Source organism: Sturnira hondurensis, unplaced genomic scaffold (genome assembly GCF_014824575.4).
Source record: "Sturnira hondurensis isolate 20B ecotype Veracruz unplaced genomic scaffold, ASM1482457v3 Scaffold0011299, whole genome shotgun sequence".
NCBI classification, from domain to species: domain Eukaryota; kingdom Metazoa; phylum Chordata; class Mammalia; order Chiroptera; family Phyllostomidae; genus Sturnira; species Sturnira hondurensis.
The window spans coordinates 374,486-394,971 of NW_028083930.1; the positions used below are offsets into that span (position 1 = coordinate 374,486).

Below are 20,486 nucleotides of genomic sequence, written 5' to 3' on the forward strand. Positions count from 1 at the left end.
ACCCTCATAATTTGCCTTTGTATGTATCTCGTTTGTTCTGTGTGGTAGAGCCAAAACTATTTCACTGGCCCATCTTTGAGACTCAAAGAAACTAAATGACTTATCTACATCAGTGGAAGTTCCAGGCCTTCCAGAAGCAATGAGGTACAAGGGACTTGGGCTTCATGATGTCTGCTTCTTTCTTGGGTAGGTTATGCTTCTGAGTCTTGTTGGTATAATTGCTGGTAAGATGGGGACACTAATGCCATCTTACAGGGTTCTTCTGAGATTTAAAAATTGTCAGTCTCTAAGGACCAGCACAAATGGAAGCTTAAAATATGGGAGCTATTGTTTAATCCAGGCCTTACACTGACCTATACTAAACAGAAAGCTCCACGATATTAGTGTATTGGCCCAGTGCCCAAACTATATATTAAACAGTTATTAAAGTAGTACAAGTTGGATGACTACATGGTTTCTACTCTACACTTCTGCCACTTTTTCCAGGAACACTTCCTGGATTTGCTGTGGAAGGTGAAAACTTTTCTAACCTCAGGTCTCATTCTTCCATATGCAGAAATCCTCTAAGTCTCCCAGCAACACCCTTATACCTGACCCATGAAAACTGTGTTAGTTACAGGCTTGTTCAATTGCTTGGTTTCCTCACCACCACTCCCGAACTGCCATGGGCTGTGTTGGAGAGAATGTGAGTCCTTCCTGCCGGCAACTCTAGCAGGCCCAAGTCTGGGGTATCCCCAGTATACAACACTCTATCTCCTCTCCATTCCCATGGCCAATACTTGGGCCCATGTTCTCCCAACATGACCCGGATTATTATAACAGTCTCTGATCCTAAGAGTTGGGCTCTCTGCCTCTCTGCCTATCTCTATCATCTCCCCTCCCTAGATCCATCCTGCTCGTCAGTGCCAGGTTGAATTTTTCCTTTCCTCCCCAGCTCACAGGATTAAATTCAAACACCTCTACGATCTAGGCCCATCATGCCCACTCCATGTCACAGCTTCCACTTAAGCTTATCTTTTTATTTTCTGGTCTCTTCTGTGTCTCCAAAAGGACACATATATTCTTCTGGTGCTTTAGACATTTCCACTGGCTGAAATGTTCCCTCCCCAACTCCTTTGCCTCTTGTCAAAATTCCATTCTTTATTTAAGGCCTAGAAAACTATTCACTTCCTTCATGAAGCCATTAATGCCCACTCCAATCTCTCTCTTCTGAGCTGATTCTATTCATTTGTTCCTTCTTTTAACCAACATTTATTAGGCACTCCTTTTTGTGTGCCAGGTCCTGTGGACACAGAGAAAAGGCCTGGGTTCCTGCCTTCACGGGGCATGCAGTCTAATGGGGCAGACAGATATGTAAATGAAGAGCTAGGATAGAATGTGCTGAATACTAGAACAGAGGTGTATAGAGAAGGTGCAGTGAGAACCCAGAGGAGGGAACTGTAGAAGGGGCCACCTCTGGAAAAGACCTCACCAAGGAAATATTATTTGAGCTCATTTGAGCTCCCTTCAAATGAAAGCTGAAGGGAGGGTGCTATCCAGCAACACATAAATCACATAATTACCTACTGCTGTGTATTTTTCTTCAGTTGTTTAGTGTGCTTGTGTAATTCCCAGTGAGGCTAATCAGCTCAAGTGCATGGACAGGCCCGGCATTCACTGTTCTCCTAGAGCTTAACAGCGGTGCTGGACAAGCACCATGTGTTCTGAAAAGGCTTGTTGACTTGCAGCAGATAAATGATCCTAGCTTCTCTGGGATAACTGCCTGAAGCAAGCCCCAACTCCCCACCTATTGCCTGTCGCAGCCCCTCACAAGGCACTCAAACCTACCCAACCCCTATGACTGATTCCTTCCTGCCATAGGATGAGACCTCACTGACAAGACACTTGCTCAGCTCCCCCAGATCCTTTATTGAAGCCTTGGTTTGACCCAAATACATTAACAAGATTGCAGAGATACAGTCCCAAACACAGGGAGAGGAAGTCACAAGGATCTAGGATTTGAGAGAGTAGGTGAAGAGTACACACAGGTTCAGGGAACAGAAAATAGATGGGGACTCAGAGATATGGCAAGAGGAAAACCCACAAGAAAGGGTTTAGGAAGTAATGGAAGAAAAAAATAATAGATACAGGGACATTGTGGGACAAGAAACAGAAGTTAGATGAAATAGCTGTGCTGTTGTATAGGGTAAGTAACTCCTTCCCCATCAGGTGAGGGGGCCAGGGTCTCAGCCCTCAGCATATAGATCCCAAGGGACCCAGTAGCAGAAAATGACCTAGTCGTCTCTGGAGGAACTCAGGGAAGGCAGGAAGACTCTCAAGACTCTAGACTCTCAAGCCTGAGCTGGTGGGGCAGAGAGATGGTTGTCACAGCAACTAGTCATCGTCATCATCATCATCATCATCATCATCCTCTGTGTTGATCTCACCCTCCAGCACATCCTGTAGCCAGTCCTCCAGCTCCTCAGCAGAAGGCAGGTCCTCCTCGTTATCCATCTCCATCCATATGCTGTCAGCCTAGGACACAGCACAGACAGAGGGCTGCAGCAGAGGAAATCCCGACTTAGGTCTTTGGATCTGTTGTCCCACTCAATGGACTCTGGACATTTTTCCCTATGCCCTCTGTCCCATCCCTTCATCTGTCAGTTGCCAGAGAAGATCTAGGTTAGAACAGTGACAGTAGGAGTAGAAACAATGGCTGGATAGGCAACCAGGCCTTCTGCCTGCACTCTTTCTGGCATGCCCTTGTCTTTCTGAGCTCCCTAAAATGTACCTGTCTATCATGCCCTCGATGTGAAACCACTGGTGGCTTTTCGTGGCCTAAAGAATAAAGTCAGAAACTCTTCAGCATTCAAGGCTTTTTATAACCTGCTTTTCCAGCACCATCCACAGAGATCTCTAGACTCTCAAGCCATAAAAAACCTACTTGCCTTTTTCCAATCTGAATATCCGTTTTCCCACTTCTGACCCTTTGCACCAGTTTCTCCATCAGTTTGGACATGACCTTTCACAATTTTCACCCCCTTAACACTGAACAGTCTCTGCTTCGAAGGCCACTCCTCTAAACCCTCTCAGATTCTCTCAGGCAGACATTACTTTAATTTCTGTGTCTTCCTAGCACTTTATTTATAACTTTATTACAGGGTTGATCAGGTCTGGCCTGGTAGTTAATGGAATGCCTGCCTCCCTAGTTAGATTGAGAATTATATGAAAGCAAAGACTGTGAATTATTTAATTCAACTCAACAACAATTTCAAAGTACCTGTCATGTGAATAAGATGATTTCTGCCCTGAAAAAGCTTAAAAGTCTACTGGGAGAGATACACATGGAAGAGGTAAATAGCCACATGAAAGTCATCTTCTAAATGCTAAATGGGCTCTGAGAGTGCTAATGAAAAAATAATTCCAAGTGGGAGATCTGGAAAACCTTCATGGAGAAGAGGATATTTGAACTGGGCCTTGAAGGATGAGCAGCCACTTCTAACAAGTAGAGATAGCTATCTATGTTCAGGGCATGAATCTCTCCCTCTATCCAGCCATTAGACTGGGCATGTCTGATTCTTCTGGGAAGAACTCAACTCTACCTTAGCAGAAGAGAGGAGAGCCAGCTACTCTGGGATGCAGAGTTGGGAATCAATGGAGGTGAGGGGTGAGGGAAGGAAACTTACATCAGTAACATTGACCACACCTATTTGTGGGGCTGACAGGTCGATATCAAATGTCTTCTCCCAGTATGGAACCAGCTGTGGAGAGACCACATAGGGCAACTTAATGAAGTTGAGGAACACGTGACTCCAGGAGGGTGTGAAAGGCAGCACAGAGGTAGGACACTATGAACCCATGGCAGGGGCAGGGTGGACGTGGGGGGATGGTTTAGCTGCAGGGCCTGAGGGAATAGATAGAAAGCTAAGAGGTTAAAAGGTAAAAATCCCTAAGGGAAAGTATCAGGAGGACCAGCTAGGCACATTGACTCCTCCTTTCCAAGAACTAGAGAGGAAACCCCTGTTCTGATTCTGGCTCTGCTACTGAGAGACCCTGTGGCTCTGGGCAAGTCACTCCTCCCTGACCTTCAGTTTCTATATCTCTAAACTAATGTAGTTATACCTGGTAATTGCCAATTTCCTTACATTTGTTTGTTCATTCAGTTAGCCTTTCAACAATGAGTGCTGGGTGTTGGGAATTAAACTGGGAATAAAGCCAACTCCTGAGATAGGGAATCTGTGCTTTGATTCTATGATTATGTATATCCACATGCAGGGTCAATGTGTCCATCTGCTCCTCAAAACTGGTTTTCTCTAGAAGTCAACCCTGAGCACAGTTCCCTGTCTTGCTTCTGCTCTGGGAGTCATGTAGGTGATGTCCCATGTGATTCACTTCCAATCCTGCTCCCCTTGGGCTTTTTCCATGCCTATGGTGCTTTTCAGCATGCAGCAGGCATGATTTCCTGGAGCCCCAGCTAAGAGATGGGATAGGAACTCTGGAACAAGCTCCCCTCAGAACATGCTACAGTCTAGGCCCTACCTTAGGAGAGCTTTGCCTGAGTGGTGCCTCTTACCAGAGGGAAGTCATCGGGGTCAATCCAAATGATGCTAAGATCAGGGTTTTCGGTGTTATCTTGGGCCACAGCCTTGAGAGTTTCTAAGAACTCATAACCATCTTGGAGGGAACACAAGCCAGAAATGTGAGGTAGGGTGGAGAAAAAGGGACACAGAGAACACAGAGTCCAGATATCTTTCCTGGCCTCCCACAACTCTACATGTCTAGCCCTAGGCCACTAGCACTCTCCCAGGAATGCCTCCCAAGTGAAGCCAATACTCTAAAAAACATCCTTGTCTCCCCCTTTCACCAATCCCCACCATCCAATCCAGTATTCCTCACTCACCAGGATCAGCTTCCTCTGCAAAGGCCACAATGTGGATTCCATTCAGATCGTCCTCCTATTGTGGGAGAAAGAGGAGGGCCTTAGCGATACTCCCTGAAGTCAGAGAGCCCAGAACAGATCCTAGATCTTCCTTGAATGTGAATTTTACAAAACAGCTTCTGTGTCAGATATAGTCTTGTGTGGTGACCCTTTTCCAAGTGACACTGCCCTGTTCAGCTCCAGAGCCCCATACTTCCCCCAGCCCCAGAACTTGTGACTCCTCCCTTGTCATCTTCATTGACTTATAGTGACATGTTCTTCAGAACAAAAAAACCCAACCTTTCCTGGTCCATCGTCTTTCCTACAAGTGAGTCATGAAGGACAGAGGCTGGGACATTTCCAGGACTTGACCCTATAACTACCTATGCTCCCCCAGGGCCTGGTCCTGTCTAGGGTACTCACCCAGGTCTCGTACATACTCTCAGGCTTCAGTTTCCTCAGGGTCGATCTAGAACAGACAAGAGTCACTCCTCAGTGTTTGAGAATGGCACAAGGGCCTCCATAGTAGAGGCTGCCTCTGGGTCATGCCTAGGGTACAGACAGCTTATAGCTTAGAACAAAGCCATCTGGCAAAGTCTAAGCTCTGGCACCAGACCTAGATCATTGCATGGTTTAAACAGGTGAGAAAATGGAGGGCGGCAAGCAAGGGGAATGCAAGAGAGACTTTTGGGACAAAAGTAAAAACTAGACATCTGAGTTTCCATTTGTTCGCTCATTCATTTATTCATTCATGCATGCATGTATTCACTCATTCATTCAATAAAATTGGGTGTCTGAGATGTTCTAAACCCTGTGCTAGCTGCTGTGTAGATAAAGTTAAACAAAGCAAAAACATTCCTGCCCTGATGAAGGGAACCATGACCTAGGGGGAGAAAGAGGAATGTGATTTACACTGATAAAAATGTATTTCCAGCTGTAAAGTACTGTGAAAGAAGAGAACTGTGTGTGAGTTTAGGGCAGGGTTTCTCAACCTCAGCGCTACTGACATTTGGAGCCAGGTAATCTTTTGCTGTGGGGGCTGTTCTGTCACTGTTGGATATTTAGCTTCAACCCAATACCAGCAGCCTTCCCCCTAACCAAAAATCTCTCCAGACATTGCCAAATATCCCCTGGAAGGCAAAATTCTTCCCTTCACCAATTCCTCCACCCTGTTAAAAACTACAGGTGTAGGGTAATGTATGAGAAAGATTACAGACCGATCTGGGTTGGAATCTAGTTCTGACACTTAGTGACTGTGAAAACTATTGTTTATTTATTTATTTATTTATTTATTGAGAGGGAAAGGAGGGAAGAAAGAGAGGGAAACATCAATGTGTGATTTCCTCTTAAGAGCGCACTACTTGGGACCTGGCCCAAAACCCAGGCATGTTCCCTGAGTAAGAATTGAACCGGCAACCCTTTGATTTTCAGGCCAGCACTGTATCCAGTGAGCCACACCAGCCAGGGTTATTTGAGGTTGTTAAAAGAATTGAATGCAATAACAGAGATAGAAGGCACCTCTCAGTGCCTGGCAGACCATAGATGCTCAACACTCATCACAATCCACAGTACAGATTTATGGAGAACCTTCCACATGTAAGGACTCAGTGCTGGTTAGGGCACAGAACACTGTGGAAAGGGGGTCAGTGTATCATGAACACTGGCATGTGGAAGTGGATTATCTCAAAGCAAGAGCAGCCTCCTTGTTGGCTGAGCTTTTCCCAGCCCATGTCACAGACAGGAGTTCCAGCTCTGCTCAGAGATTTGCCCTTGCCCCTACCTCCTATGCTCCTCCACAAAGTTGACAATCTCCTCTTCGCTGTTGGGCTTGTCTGGAATGGTCACAGGTTCATTCATGAAGGCTTCATAGAAATCAATCTCGTTCAGCTTCAGGGTCAGCTTCTTTGCCACCTTTGGGGGTGGAGGTGGAATGGGGTATGTGGTATCATGGTGAAAAGCAGTATTATGGGGGAGCAGGTATAAGGAAGGGAGTCAGATTCATGGGGCTTCATTGCTGCAACTGTGACATTGAACAAGTGTCTTCACTTTTCTGGGCTTTGGTTGGACATGAGAGAAGTGGCTTAGATGATCTAAAATCTTTGGGGTGGGGGAAGCCTGAGGTGGAGGTGGGAATGTAGTATGTATGTATGGAACGGGTCTCCATAGATTCTGGGAGAGAGGTTGGAGAGCTGCTGAAGAGGGTGAGAAAGACACAATATGTTCTGGGGTGGAGAACCTTGCTGTCGAAGGTGGCGAAGAAGGGGATGTACGGATGGAACTCCTCTGCGGCGTCCTCGTAGGCCTTGTAATCTGAAGGGGGATGCAGGGTCAGTCTCTGGGACAGCAGGGTGTGCCAGGGAGCCCTCTCCCCTTTGTCTCCCCAGTTCTTTGGCAAGGTAGGGCTCATTCTGAGACCCACACCCTCTAGCCCTCTGAGAATGATTAAAACATGGGACAAAGGGAGGTGGATGCTGAAGGTGTCCTTCTGGGAACCCTCAGAAATCAGAGCAGTTGATGAGGCTGATTGTAGCAAGAGGAGTTAGGAGACAGAGGAGTAGTGAAGTGGATTAAGTTGAGGGAACCAAGGAGAGGAACCATGGAGTCTGAGGTTTACCCACGCTCTGAGTCTTTGTTCTTGAAGTAGCCAATGAGTTTGTTCTCATCCTCGATGTTCTCAAATGCCTGCAGCTCTCGTTCACCCTCAATGAATTCCACAGGGTCCTCTAGGACCTGGAAGAACAGCGACATTGAAGGAACAGAGTTTCTGTTCTCACTGGTAGAAGCAGATAGAAGGATAAGGGAGAAGAGGGCTTGGAAACAGGAAGAAGGGGCTCTCTGGGGTGTGTGTGTGTGTGTGTGTGTGTGTGTGTAAGTTTGGGGTTGGTTTGAAATGGGCATAAAGTCTTAAGGCCATTGGGTCCAGGGTAATGAATCCTCACATCAAGCAAAAACTCCACCAGGGTGTCAGCAGAAAGCTCGCCATCATACTCAATGACTTCATCTCCCTTGAACACATAGATGCTGTCCTCTTCAGTTAGTCCTAGGGAGTGGGCCTGAGATGAGCCGTGATCCCAACCTTCCCACAGAACCATGGGTTTAAACCCAGGGCCATGGCCCCATTCCATAATCCCACTGGACCCCACCCCCTCCCCTCTTCCTCATCCTTGCTTGCCTCCACTGCCCTTTAGCCCTACACCACTGATGTTTATCCCTTGATTTACCTGGGGTAGCTAGCCTGGCCCAAGGGGCTTTCTCCAGGGAGAAGCTACGATAAAGTTGGGGTGTAGGGGGGATGTAGGAAGATATAGACTCTAGCAAGATTTCTCCCTTTTTCTGTTTGGTATACTAGAGAGAGAGATTCATATTACCTACTCTGAAGATCCAGTAGCCAGTTGCCAGTTCAGCTTTTAACGCTTTATTTAAGGGTTACTGACCAGATAACTTCATCACTGGCCATCCCGCCCCCATCCATATCTCCTGTCCAGTCTCAGGCTGTGTTGCCCCCTGGTGGCCGGGGCTGTAATACCTAGCCATGGTTCTGGAGAGGGCAGGGCGAGAAGAGGCGTTTGCTGAGGCCTCTCCAGTTCCACCTGAGACCTGAGCTCCCTTGTTCTCCCAGCACTTAGCCCCATCTTTAGTTATCTCAAAAACATTTAAAGAAGGCCACATCCACCTCTTTCTGGGATTTGAACATGTGTCTGTATAAGGAATAAAAGAGGCCAGGACTCTCAGCCATATCCCTTTCAATTTCTGTAACTTCTCCTTTCAGAAGAGGTATGGTAGAGTTCCTAGCCTACACAAGGGCTACTGCTCCAGTCTCACAAGCCACCTTCCCCTCCTTGTGTTCCCAACCCACCCTTACCTAGTTTCTTGGCTACAGCTGCGTCCTTCTCAGAGTCCACCATCCCAAAGCCAACACCCTTGTCTTCGAGGACTTGGGCTGCTAACTGCAGGGAGGATTAGAGTAAAGTCAGTCCCTGTAATTTTTAGTACCCCTATTCCTCATCTCGTGCTTCCAAGTTGGGTCATTGGGATGCAGGGAATTGAAGAGTTTACACTGATGCTGTGCAAGGATCCAGGATATTGCCACTTTCCCTCCAACCCCACCCTTTTTTTCTTCAGCACAGTTTTAATTTCTGAACATTTGCTGCTTGTTTGCAATGTGCTTATTATGTTGAACTTTGAAGCACTATGCATGATACTCCTGTTTCTTCAGGAATGCTTAGGAGTCTGGCTTTAGAGAGACTGAACCCTTTCCCTTGCTCAGGACTGAGGCAATGCATTCTATTTTTATCAAAGGCCATACCCAGTATGGGGTGACATCCATGGGATTCTCAAAAGTGACCCACAATGGGAAAAATTTTGGAGAGCAGAAGAGTAGTAGGTGGGTGGGTGGGAGGGTCTGGTCACCTTGCTGATAACTGGGGAATGCCTGAAAGCTGAGAGTAGAGGTTTCTGTGGCCAGCGCTTGTAACCCTCAAAGGAAGAGAGCCAGAGGCCAGAGAAGAAATGGGCCTGGGCACTTCTCCTTCAGTGAACTTTTTCTTTCACTGTCTACCTCAGCCTCTCCTGAGGTTGGGAACAGGTACTCTCCCCAGGTACCTGCCCATCAGCCTGCCAGCTGGGCACTCGGTGCTGATGTGCTGTGCCTTTGGCATGGCTTGTGGTTCTAACCCCACCTAACACAAATTTGGATCCTGGAGTCAGGAGTACTGAAGGGAGGCAGTTGGCAGATAGATGGCCATGGATGCTGAGCACTCAGGATAAAAATACTCAGCTTATTAATCAGACGGTGGGTTCCAGTACCTGGCAGGGGCACATAGAAATGAGAGCCTGTGGTCCTGGTATCTTGCCCTGAAACACTCCAAGCTCTGGGTAAGCTGGGGCCTATTTGCATTGCCAAGATAGAAAATGGACTGCTGAAGCTTGGACAAGTTGCCGCTAACACATGCTGGCTCCTAGAGGGGTGTTTGTGACTCTAATGCCTGATCATCCCCACACACAGGTGCTTTTTCTTATTATAATAGCTCCTCTCTTCTCTGGGCCTGAAGTCAGCTTGGAGGTGAGAATAATATTCTGACAAAGAGAAGCTGGGGAAGACATTCTGAAGCCTCTGCTAGCCATAAGAATTTTCTAATCAGAATATCCAGCCTGATCTAATAGGAGCAGATGGGGAGTAAGGGAGGGAAGGAAGAAAGAAGGACTAAGAGACCTACCTATGGGAGGCATGGTGGTCTCTAGTAAACATTTAGCCACAAAATGAATTATATCCAAGATGTTAATAACATTTAAACTTATACTCAGTTTAGATCTCTTTGGGGTGCTATTTGTAAAGTGTAGAGAGAAGGGGCATGTTCTGGCTAAGAAAGTTGACAAGGGATTCAGTCCTTAGCACTGCACTTCCCTGCCTTCCTCTGAAGAACCACTTTTCCTTTTTCGTCCCCCTTCCAAAGAGCCCCCAGTCCTAGCCAAACCTAGTATTACCAGCTTCCCATAGCATAGAGGAGACATTCCTTTCAGTCCCTTCTCTCCTAAAATTGCCTGACTATAGTGGTACTTTTGAGTCCTCAAGTCTCAGTTTCTCATTTGACTGAGGCCACATGCCACTTGGGTCCTGTTGGGCAAGATGAGAGCATCCTGTGCACTGTCCCTAGCCCCAGCCCCACCCTCAAAGTCCTCTGTGGGGTTGTAGGATAGGGAAGTCACAGAGAGGGGCTGAGTGTACTCTGCAGGCCTATAGATCCCAGGACTTACCTCCAGGATCAGCTCCTCCATCTCAAATTGTCTTTGTGAGGCCTTGTCATCCTCTGGTGGCTCATGGTAGAGAAGTGCCAGCACCTCGTACTTCTTGAACACATTCTTGTAGTTCTTTGCGTTGACATTGACCACACGGTCCACACCATCATACTCGGGGAAGTCCAGCCCATCCTCCCCCTGCACCCCTGACTCTGGAGTCCCTAACACCAGCAGTGACAGTAGCACCAGCCGCAGGCCCAGCACAGTTCTGCCCCGCATCCTGTCTGCAGCACACATGGAGGTAGTGAGATCTGGGTTCTGTCTCCTGGTTCAGAAGAGGTTTGCTGGGGCAGGGAGGGCCCCCCAGATCCTGGATCCTGAGTGAGGAGCTCACAGTAGGGGTGGGGTGGGAAATGGCCTAGGGCAGTGGACAGAGGACACTGCTGGGTCTTGGACACACTGTCAACAGAGCCAAGAGAAAAAGGGTCAGGAGGAATAGGAACAGGGGGTGGGGAGGCAACCTGAGCTGCCCCTGAGATTGGCACCCCTTGGCTCCACCTGGTCCTGTCTAAAAATGTTTTCAAAATTGGCAGGAGAGATGGGTAACCTTCTGAGGCCAGCACAGCTCCATAAGACTGGAATCCTCCCACCTCCTGCACCTCTCCCAGAGCCTTCTTCCCCTCCCTCCCCACAATGTCCAGGGCTCCTCAGCCCCTGTCCCCCACCAGCCTAAGAGCTTATCACCATATTAAGAAAGGAAAAAGCTGTAGCTAAAAATAAGACCAGATGAGTCGGAGGTAAGTGAAACTGGGGCTGGTGGAGGGGGCAGTTGAGGTAATTAGGAGAAGTGAGGGTAAGGGGACTCAGAGAGAAGGAAATGGGGGTGTAAAGAGGGATATATTCTGGGTTAGAGGTTAAATTCATAATACAGGGGTAAAAGGTACAAATGCACTATTAACTCTAAGTCCTAAAACCTTGAATGCCCTCTAGGTGGAGTCTGTTTCTTTGATCCTGTAGAGAAGAGAGTGCAATTAAAATGCAAACCAGGCTGCAGCAAAGCAACCCCTTGCAGTTCCATTTAAAGAACCCGGACCAAGGATGAGGTCATTCTCTGGATACAAGATGGAGCCATGTCCAGGAATGGAGACCTGGCTGGGCTCCAGCCAGTTTCCTTTGCTTCACTCAACACTCCTAACTTGGGAAGGCAGGGGAAGGGTGGGCATGGGCTGGGCAATGTTGGCCACATTCATCCACAGAGATGTGCATTTGGGGTTCCTCTGCCCATGAAGAATGGCGAAAGCCCTGGCTGCTGCTTCCTGCTTGTGCTCTCAACTCTGGTCCTATGGAATTCAGTTTTATGAACACAGTGGAGAGGGAGGGCCTTCAGGCTGAATGGTCCCAAGGACAGCAGTGAACAGCAGGCATTCATCCTATGTCTCTGACAAGGATCATGTAGAAACACTAGGGGGAAAAATTAACAGTGAGAAATCATGAAGAGGTGGGTTGTGTGCCCTGAGCCAAAGATGTAGATTAATTGTCGTGCACCCAAGAACCACCCAGAGTTAGTAGGGAGAGGCTCTAATTTTTTGGAGCCCTGCCTGGGGGTGAAGGCCAAGTGAATGAGTTCAACTCTGGACCTAGGAAGGAAGGAGCCTCTTAGTGATTCTCCAAGACTCTTACCATTTAAAGGTAAACTGAGGCATGAGGAAGACCATGGAGAGGCTAGATCAAAGTAAAAAACCTCTCATCCCCACCCTGAGATAGCTCTGATTTTGTAGTAACAATGTTTATTTTGCACCTAGGTAGTGACATGAAATTCTGTTAGAGAAGTAAATTTTCCACAATCCCATGGGGCAGACCTTACATGGGCTAAGGCAAGCAGGCCATGGAAAATCTCAGGATTGTGGTAGGGGTGTGTTTAAGAGGGACAACTGTCACTGGAGTAGGAGAGGCCAGAGCTAGCCTAAGCAGCACACGTTGGAACTGAAGAGACCTCAGAACCCATCTCCTGGTCTCACAGGAGAGTGACTAAGGTGCCCACAGCCCCACAACCAGAGCAGACAGCAGGACAGATGGGCAGACCCTCCCCGAATTAGATGACCCAGGTCACATCCAGCCCCAATTTCTCACATCTGCTGCACTCTGGAGGAGGGGAAACATCTAGACAGACACATTAGAACATTAGATTATCCATGATGAATCTGACCTTCTGTACCCTGAAGGGTATGAAATGGGACAAAATGGTGGCCCAAGGCCTGCTCCATTTCCTCATCTTCTGTTGCAGCTACCAGACTTTCATCCATTCTGCTCCCTCTCTTTGACTTTGGCCCTTCAGTTCTCTTTGACTTTGGCTCTTATGCTTTCCAGTAGCTGCCCCGTCCCATTTTTTTTCTCTCTGATGTTTTGCTTTCTGCTTTCTACTCAGGCCCTTCCCTCTGGGCCCCTGCTTTTAGGCCCTTGGACTCAGCAGGCTCAGCCACTGGTATCAAATGACTCTTAGTTGAGGCCTCTGTATTTTTAACCCACAAGACACCTGAAGCTCTTGCTCCTGAAACTTGAGGAGCTGGGCCCTCTGTACCTCACACACACCCTGGCCCCTCCATCTTCCAGGGTCTGGTTCAGCTGTGTCAGCAGCTGAGGAAAGGACCCCAAACTGATATAGCTCTGTCCCTAAAAGACCTTGCATTGGAGGAGAGAGGGGAGCATAGGTGGGTAAAACTTGGAGGGAGGGAGGGATGTAGGGGAAGAGTATACTGACTATACCTTAGTATATATAGTATACTGACTATATCTTATAATGCCGTCCTTTTTGCTAGCCCGTGGCCTCCCAACTAGACTTGACCATGGCCCTTCCCCCAACACTATTTTTGTTTGTTTTATTGTATATTTTTGGCCCAGCCTTTATTGTAATACTAGCCTAAAAAGTGTTGAAGGGCACAAGTTCTGGAATAGGAAAGACCTTGGTTTCCTCATCTATAAAACACGGTGGAGTGGTGAGAATACATTTGTTGTGTGAATTGTCCCACTGGAGTTACTAAACACATTTACTTTGTTTCTGGTGACAGACTATGACTCCTCTGCAGCTTTCTTTAGCATTTCTTTTTTGCTCTGTATGCTTTAGGGCACAGGTAATCCTCTCCTCCAAAAGAAGCCTGGAAATGAACTGACCCACGGGGCAAAGTGGAGCAACTCACAAAGCAGAGCCAGTGAATAGGTGAAGAGGAAGGAAGAGCGAAGCAGGAGAGAAAGGCTCCTTGGAGACTCCTTGCTCTCCAGAGAGGCAGCAAAATTTGTGGCCCCAGGCTCAGAGACCAGGATTTTGGGAATATCCATCACTCTTTGTGGAGCCAGGAGAATGAGGAGACAGGGTGCTTCACTTAAAGTAAAGTCTATAGGGATCCAGAAAGTGTTGTTTCAGCCTCTATTTCCAGGCAACAGCAGAGAAAATGAGGTGGAGGAGAGGAATTACCAATGCCTTCCTCAGAGGAGGGATGAAGGCCCTGCATTCTCCACTCACCACGTGACCCTCAAGTCATTATCCTACCTGGACCTCAGGTTCTTCATTGATGAAGTAAGGTCTCTTCATAGCACCAAAACTCTGATTCTGTAAGCTGATATGAGGAAGTGAAGTGGGAGCTAGTTGGGTCCACCTGCCAGTACTGAATGTGGGTGCTGTGGTCCCCTTGTAAGGTGTGGCTCTGCTGTTCTTTCCCCCCTCCCTCTCCCATTTCTCTGATTCCAGCTTGACTTGTCTTGTCTTTGCTTTCCTTTGGGTTGGGGAGTGACATTAACATTGGTATTGCCCTCAAAAAACAATGGTGCTTGATTCTGACCTGCTCCCAGCCTCAACTGGGTCCCTGACTTTTCCTGACCAGCTGCCATGAAGATCTAGAATGAGAGCATCACAGAAATCTCCCTTCTCCCAAAATCAGATGCAACATATTCAGCTAGGTGAGAGACAGTTGAACATTTACTCTCCAATCTGGCTACTGATTCAACAGGACAAGGGTCCTCTTGGCTGGGCTCCAATCAGACACAAATAGAACTTCATTACCCTCACTCAATTCACTCTAACTCCTACCATGGTGTCCCTCAATCAAGCTCCAGGATTGTCTGTCTCTTTTATCCAAGGTGATTCATCCCAGCATCTCTCTGTCCCAGCTCAGATGTTGTGCCAAACTCATATTCCCTAATCCCCCCTGCAGGCTCTCAGGACACTCCCATGTTGTGTGAAGCTCTTCCTCAGCTGAGTTTAATAGTAGGTCTCACTTTCCAGCCATCCTGTGGAAGAGAAGACACCAGAGTGAATTTGGGAAGGCAATGGGGAAGCAAAAAGGGGAAAGGAGCAGAACGGTAAATGAAGACCCGGTGAAAGGCCTGAGAGTGGAACTCAGGACAGATGATTGGAAAGAGCAAGATGGTGGAATCAAGGACTGAAGAACCAGGGTCTATGCACAGCCCAGGCAGTAAAAGGGAAAGAGGGCAATGGTACTGGAGGAACCAGGTGGGATGGGAGAGCTAGTTAGGAGGATGGAGACCACTCAGTCAGAGTGGGGTTCAGGGATTCTCACCGCCAGGATGACGCCGAATGGTGAGTTTTCTCATTTCATCATAGATAAAGATAAGAAGGCTGTAGGGAGTGGCACAGAGCCACCATAATATCCTGTAGAGAGCAAGAGTTGTTCAGTGTGGCAAGAGATGGAGGGGTCAGAGAAAGGCAGATGCAGAGAACAGCGTACAAGCATTGAGTATAGGGTCTGAGGAGGTCAGAGTCTGGTGATGAGGGAGGAGAGGTTAAATGCCACATCAGCAGTACAGATAGTATTCATGGAGATTATCTACCAACTTCATGGAGTTGCTAAGGGAGGCCCCCTTCACTTACTGGGTACTCAAGAATGTGTACCCATCAAGGGGAGGTTATCCAAGCAGAAGAGGTCTATCTGAGACTAGATGTGTGGGTATGTTTTTCCAGAAAATATACAACTCCATGTTGTATATTCCTCCATGTTGCAACGATGGAGAAATTTTTCTCTCTGAACTTCTTTTATAATTAGAGACCAGGAAGATGGACTGTGAAGAAGGTTTGAAGCAGGACCACATTTGTTCTCTTGGTTGACAGAGAGATGGCTTAGACCAGTGCTGTCTGAATGAAATGTGTTATGAGATGCATATGAAATTTAATATTCTTTAGTAGCCACATTAAAATCAATAAAAAGAAGCAAATAATATATTTTCACTTAACTGAATATATCCAAATGTTATCATTTCATAATGTAATTAATATCAATGTTATTGATGAGATATTTTATTTCCGTTCAATCCTAAATCTTCAAAATCTAGTTGAGTCTTTTATACTCACAGTACTTCACAAATCAGACACTAAATTTTCTTCTTTTTTAAAAATATATTTTATTGGATAGGCCATTACAGTTGTCCCATTTCCCCCCTTCACTCCCCTCCACCCTGCACATACTCTCTCCCCACATTCCCCCACTTTAGTTCATGTCCCTGTGTCATAAGTTCTTTACCTTCTACATTTCCTACACTACTCTTGTCCTCACCCTGTCTATTTTATCCCCACTGTCTATGCTACTTATTCTCTGTAGCATAGCATACCTTCTCCCCCTTTCTCCTCCTCCCACTCCCCTGTTGCTAACCCTCCATGTGATCTCCATTTCTATGGTTCCTGATCTAGCTGTCCTCTTAGTTTGCTTTTATTTTAGGTGTGGTTGTTAATAACTGTGAGTTTTCTGTCCTTTCACTGTTCGTATTTTTTATCTTCTTTTTCTTAGATAAGTTCCTTTAACATTTCATATAATAAGGGCTTGGTGATGATGAACTCCTTGAATTTGATCTTATCTGAGAAGCACTTTATCTGTCCTTCCATTCTAAATGAAAGCTTTGCTGGATAGAGCAATCTTGGCTGTAGGTCTTTGGATTTCATGACTTGGAATACTTCTTTCCAGTCCCTTCTTGCCTGGAAGGTCTCTTTTGAGAAATCTGCTGACAGTCTGGTGGGTACTCCTTTGTAGGTGACTGTCCCCTTATCTCTTGCTGCTTCTAGGATTCTCTCCTTCATTTTCATCTTGGCTAATGTAATGATGATGTGCCTTGGTGTGTTCCTTCTTGGGTCCAACTTCTTTGGCACTCTCTGAGCTTCCTGGATTTCCTGTAAGTCTGTTTCCTTGGCCAGACTGGGGAAGTTCTCCTTTATTATTTCTTCAAATAAGTTTTCCACTTGTGGCTGTTCCTCTTCCCTTTCTGGTACCCCTATAATTTGGATATTGGAATGTTTAAAGATTTCCTGGAGGTTTCTAAGCCTCTCCTCATTTTTTTGAATTCTTGTTTCTTCATTCTTTTCTGTTTGGTCATTTCTTTCTTCCTTCTGGTCCACTCTATTGTTTTGAGTCCCAGTTTTCTTTCCATCACTATTGGTTCTCTGTGTATTTTGCTTCATTTCACTAGTGTAGCCTTCATTTTTTCATCTAATTTTTGACCAAAATCAACCAGTTCTGTGAGCATCCTGATCACCAGTATTTTGAAGTGTGCATCTGATAGGTTGGCTATCTCTTGGTCACTTAGAAGTACTGGCTCTGGGGCTTTGACCTGTTCTTATGTTTGAGCCATAATGTTTTGGTCTCTTTGTGCCTGTTACATATGAGGGCAGAGCCTTAGGTGTTCACCAGGGCGGGGCAACCCAGAGAGGGGCAACCCAGTCTCTGGGTTGCCATGCTCTATGTGGGGGTGGGGTCAGAGAGGGAGAAACGGTGCTTGTCCTGCTCTCTCTCAGATTTCAGTCCCCTCTACTGCTTCCCACAATCAAATTAGGCCCTTCTGGTGCTGGTTCCTGGGTGGGTAGGCTTGTATACATTCTAGAACCCTGTAGGTCTCTCTAATGAGCTCTCCTGTGAGGCTGAGAGCCTCTCCTGGCACCTCAACCCCCAAAAGGGGGGCGGTTTATCAGTTGGTGCTTTTAGGCTTTATTTCCTGTTGCTGGGGCCTGGGGTTGCATGATCTGTCTCATGGCTCATTTTTTGCCTGGTTTATCTGCACACAAATGTGTGTCCGCGGTCAGCCTACTGCCTTGTGTGCCTCACTGGGTCTGCTAGTTTCCTCCCCACACCTGGGTTTGACAACCTACACCTTTTCCTGCTGGGACCCCTCCCTGCTGGCCACTGACTCCGCCCCTCCTACTGGTCTGGATGAATGGTTCCTTGTTGTCAGACTTAGGTACAGTTCAATTTTCTGTCTGTTCTGGTTGTGTTTTTGTCTCTAAATCTTTGTTGTCTTTAAATTCGGTTGTGCAAGGAGGTACAGTTTCCACCTGTGCCTCCATCTTGGCTTGAAGTCTAGACACTAAATTTTCAATGGTTAAAGGAAACTGTAGTCCAACCAAAACAGTAAAGTTTTATGTAATAGAAAACGTTTGATACTGCTTTAGTTTTTAACTTTAAATCTACTAAAACTAAATAAAATTACAAATTCTGAGCCTGGGCTGGTGTAGCTTAGTGAATTGAGCTCGGGCTTTGAACCAAAGGGTCACTGGTTGGATTCCCAGTCAGGGTACATGCCTGGGTTGCAGGCCAGGTCCCCAGTAGTGGGTGTGAGAGAGGCACCCACACATTGATGTTTCTCTTTCTCTTTCTCCTTCCTTTCCCCTCTTTCTAAAAATTAATAAATAAAATCTTTTTTAAAATTACAAATTTTGTTTCTGCATCTCACTAGCCATGTTTTAAGAGTTCAATAATCTTATAAGGATAGTGACTGCTGTATTGGACAGCACAGGTCTAGGCCAAGTTTTTCCCCACACACATACATGTGCACACACAAATACAGTTATAGACATACAGTCACCCATTCAACAGCAATCATCATATTTCTACTCTGTGTTCATATTAGGTCCTGGGGAAATGAAAAGAATGATGTAATGGTCTTTGATCTCAAGGAGCTTAGCAATCAAGCGAAAGAAAATAGAGAAACACACAATAAAAATCTCAATTTACGTTTTATGGTCAAGGCATATACAGAGTGTTTGTGAGCATAGGTAGTGCTCAGCTGCACTTATTATTACTTATATATTAACATCAATAGCAACAATAATGAAGTTATTTTTAACAAAAAAACCACCATGACCTAAGCCCCAGGCTTGGTGCACTGTATGTATTTCTACATGTTAATTCTCACAACAATCTACATGGTTATATTACTAATACTTTGCAGATGAAGCTGGGGCTCATAAAGGATATGTTGTCCAAGGTCCTGGAATAAAGCACCACAGAGCTGAAATTCAAACCTGGGTAACTACGTACAGTGATAGATGACTACTAGACTTTCTGTGATAATTGCTTTGTAAGGTATATGAATGTTGAATCACTATGTTGTACACTTAAAACTAATATTATATGCCAACTTTAATTATAAAATTTAAAAAAAGAACTTCAAACCCTGGATTTTCAGTGTTAAAGGCAATGACAATCTCTTTTATTAAATATTAATTGAGCAACTACAGTATATAAAGCATTGTATAAAACACTGCAAGGGGCAGAAAAGTGAGCAAAGTATGTAAGTGCATAAAAATAAGTGTAAAATATACATTAAATCATTAAAAGAAATTACCTGTGCAAGTGGGGAGGTGAGTGCGAGTGGAGTAGAATGGGAGTTTTGCTTTTTTCTCCCTGTGAAATTTTCAAATAGAATTTTTTTTGCAAGCATATGCTAATGTGAAAAACAAAACATGGGAATCAAAGGAACAAAACAAGGTACCAAACAATAAGACTTTTAGTATATCCATTCACAGAGATGTAGGTTAGAACATATTTGCATAAGTACAACAGAATTAGCCACACATATTGGGCTAATTTTATAATTACCTCAGCTCTGAGTATATGTATTCTTGGAGAGTCAACCACATATCATCATAAAAAGAAAAAGATGCAACTCTGGAAATCATGGTAAATTTGTGAATTTGCATGTCTAGTGGGTTATGACCACTTGGTACGGTCTCTAATCCCTCCCTAAATAAGCATTTGTCTGAGCACAGACAGTTCTTCTCATACCACTGAGTGTATCTTGCTTATGGAGGTGACCTTCAGCTGGACTTTCCATGCTCTCAAGCCCATATTCCCTGGCTCCTGAGTTTCCCCTACTTGCACCCCTCCCTTACTCACTTGACTGGGTACATTCGCAGGGCCACATCCACGCCTGGAGTGTAGGACAGAAAAGCAGCCAGTAATGTTTCTTCCAGGAGGCCAAATATTAGGATTTTGTTTCTGGGAAAAAATATTTGTTTCAGAGTGTGTTGGAGACAGGGAGGGAGAGGTAGGAACAATAGTGCAGCCCTTCATTGCAGGTTTGGGAGAGGACTGGGTCCCTTTGGGGGTGCTCACTTCATGCCTTGCTGGAAGACTGAGTTGCGGCGGGTCTTGCAGATGATGAGGTCAGTCCACTGTACGACCACGATGCTGACAAAGAAGGCTGTTTGGCAGGTGAACTCTACCACCTTCCGTTGCTCAAATGTCTGTGGAGAAGACCAGCAGTGTCAGAAGGGATTCAAATACATGTCTCTTGCCTTCCCAGACTCTAAGGCTGAGTTAGGTCTTTAGACTCCCACCACACTTAGCTTGTATCTCTTTTAGCACTTTTCATGTCACATTATTATGAGTTGTTTATATGTTTTCCTTACCTGACTGAATTAGTCATATAAGACTTGTCTTATTTATCTTTTCTCCTCCCATGCTCAGCTTGGTGAATGGCATGTAGTTTGAAGGTGCCATTCTCTTAATAATTTAGTAAGAAGGGTGGTGTAAGAGAAGATGGTGGACTTCAAAAGAAAAGTAAAGTCAGAGGAAAAAGG

General features: G+C 45.9%; 2 protein-coding genes across 2 annotated transcripts in view; both read right to left on the reverse strand.

Annotated features, from left to right (window-relative positions):
- Positions 1-1,888: 1,888 nt before the first annotated feature.
- On the reverse strand, positions 1,889-11,258 carry CASQ1 (calsequestrin 1). Its single transcript, XM_037059792.1, has 11 exons — positions 10,652-11,258; positions 8,760-8,844; positions 7,837-7,937; positions 7,516-7,627; positions 7,134-7,207; positions 6,678-6,808; positions 5,321-5,366; positions 4,880-4,934; positions 4,553-4,653; positions 3,666-3,740; positions 1,889-2,514 (listed from the first exon to the last, which is right to left on the reverse strand). The coding sequence occupies exons 1-11, from the start codon at positions 10,928-10,930 to the stop codon at positions 2,374-2,376; spliced, it is 1,200 nt and encodes a 399-aa protein (XP_036915687.1). The 5' UTR covers positions 10,931-11,258; the 3' UTR covers positions 1,889-2,373.
- A 3,627-nt stretch (positions 11,259-14,885) lies between these two features.
- The window catches only part of LOC118996431 (sodium/potassium-transporting ATPase subunit alpha-4), a 35,414-nt gene continuing 29,813 nt past the window's right edge, over positions 14,886-20,486 (reverse strand). The window contains exons 19-22 of the mRNA XM_037059826.1: positions 20,020-20,150; positions 19,801-19,902; positions 15,205-15,296; positions 14,886-14,914 (exon numbers count right to left, since the gene is read on the reverse strand). Of these exons, the coding sequence (XP_036915721.1) occupies positions 14,886-14,914; positions 15,205-15,296; positions 19,801-19,902; positions 20,020-20,150 (354 nt within the window). The remainder of the gene's footprint in view (positions 14,915-15,204; positions 15,297-19,800; positions 19,903-20,019; positions 20,151-20,486) is intronic.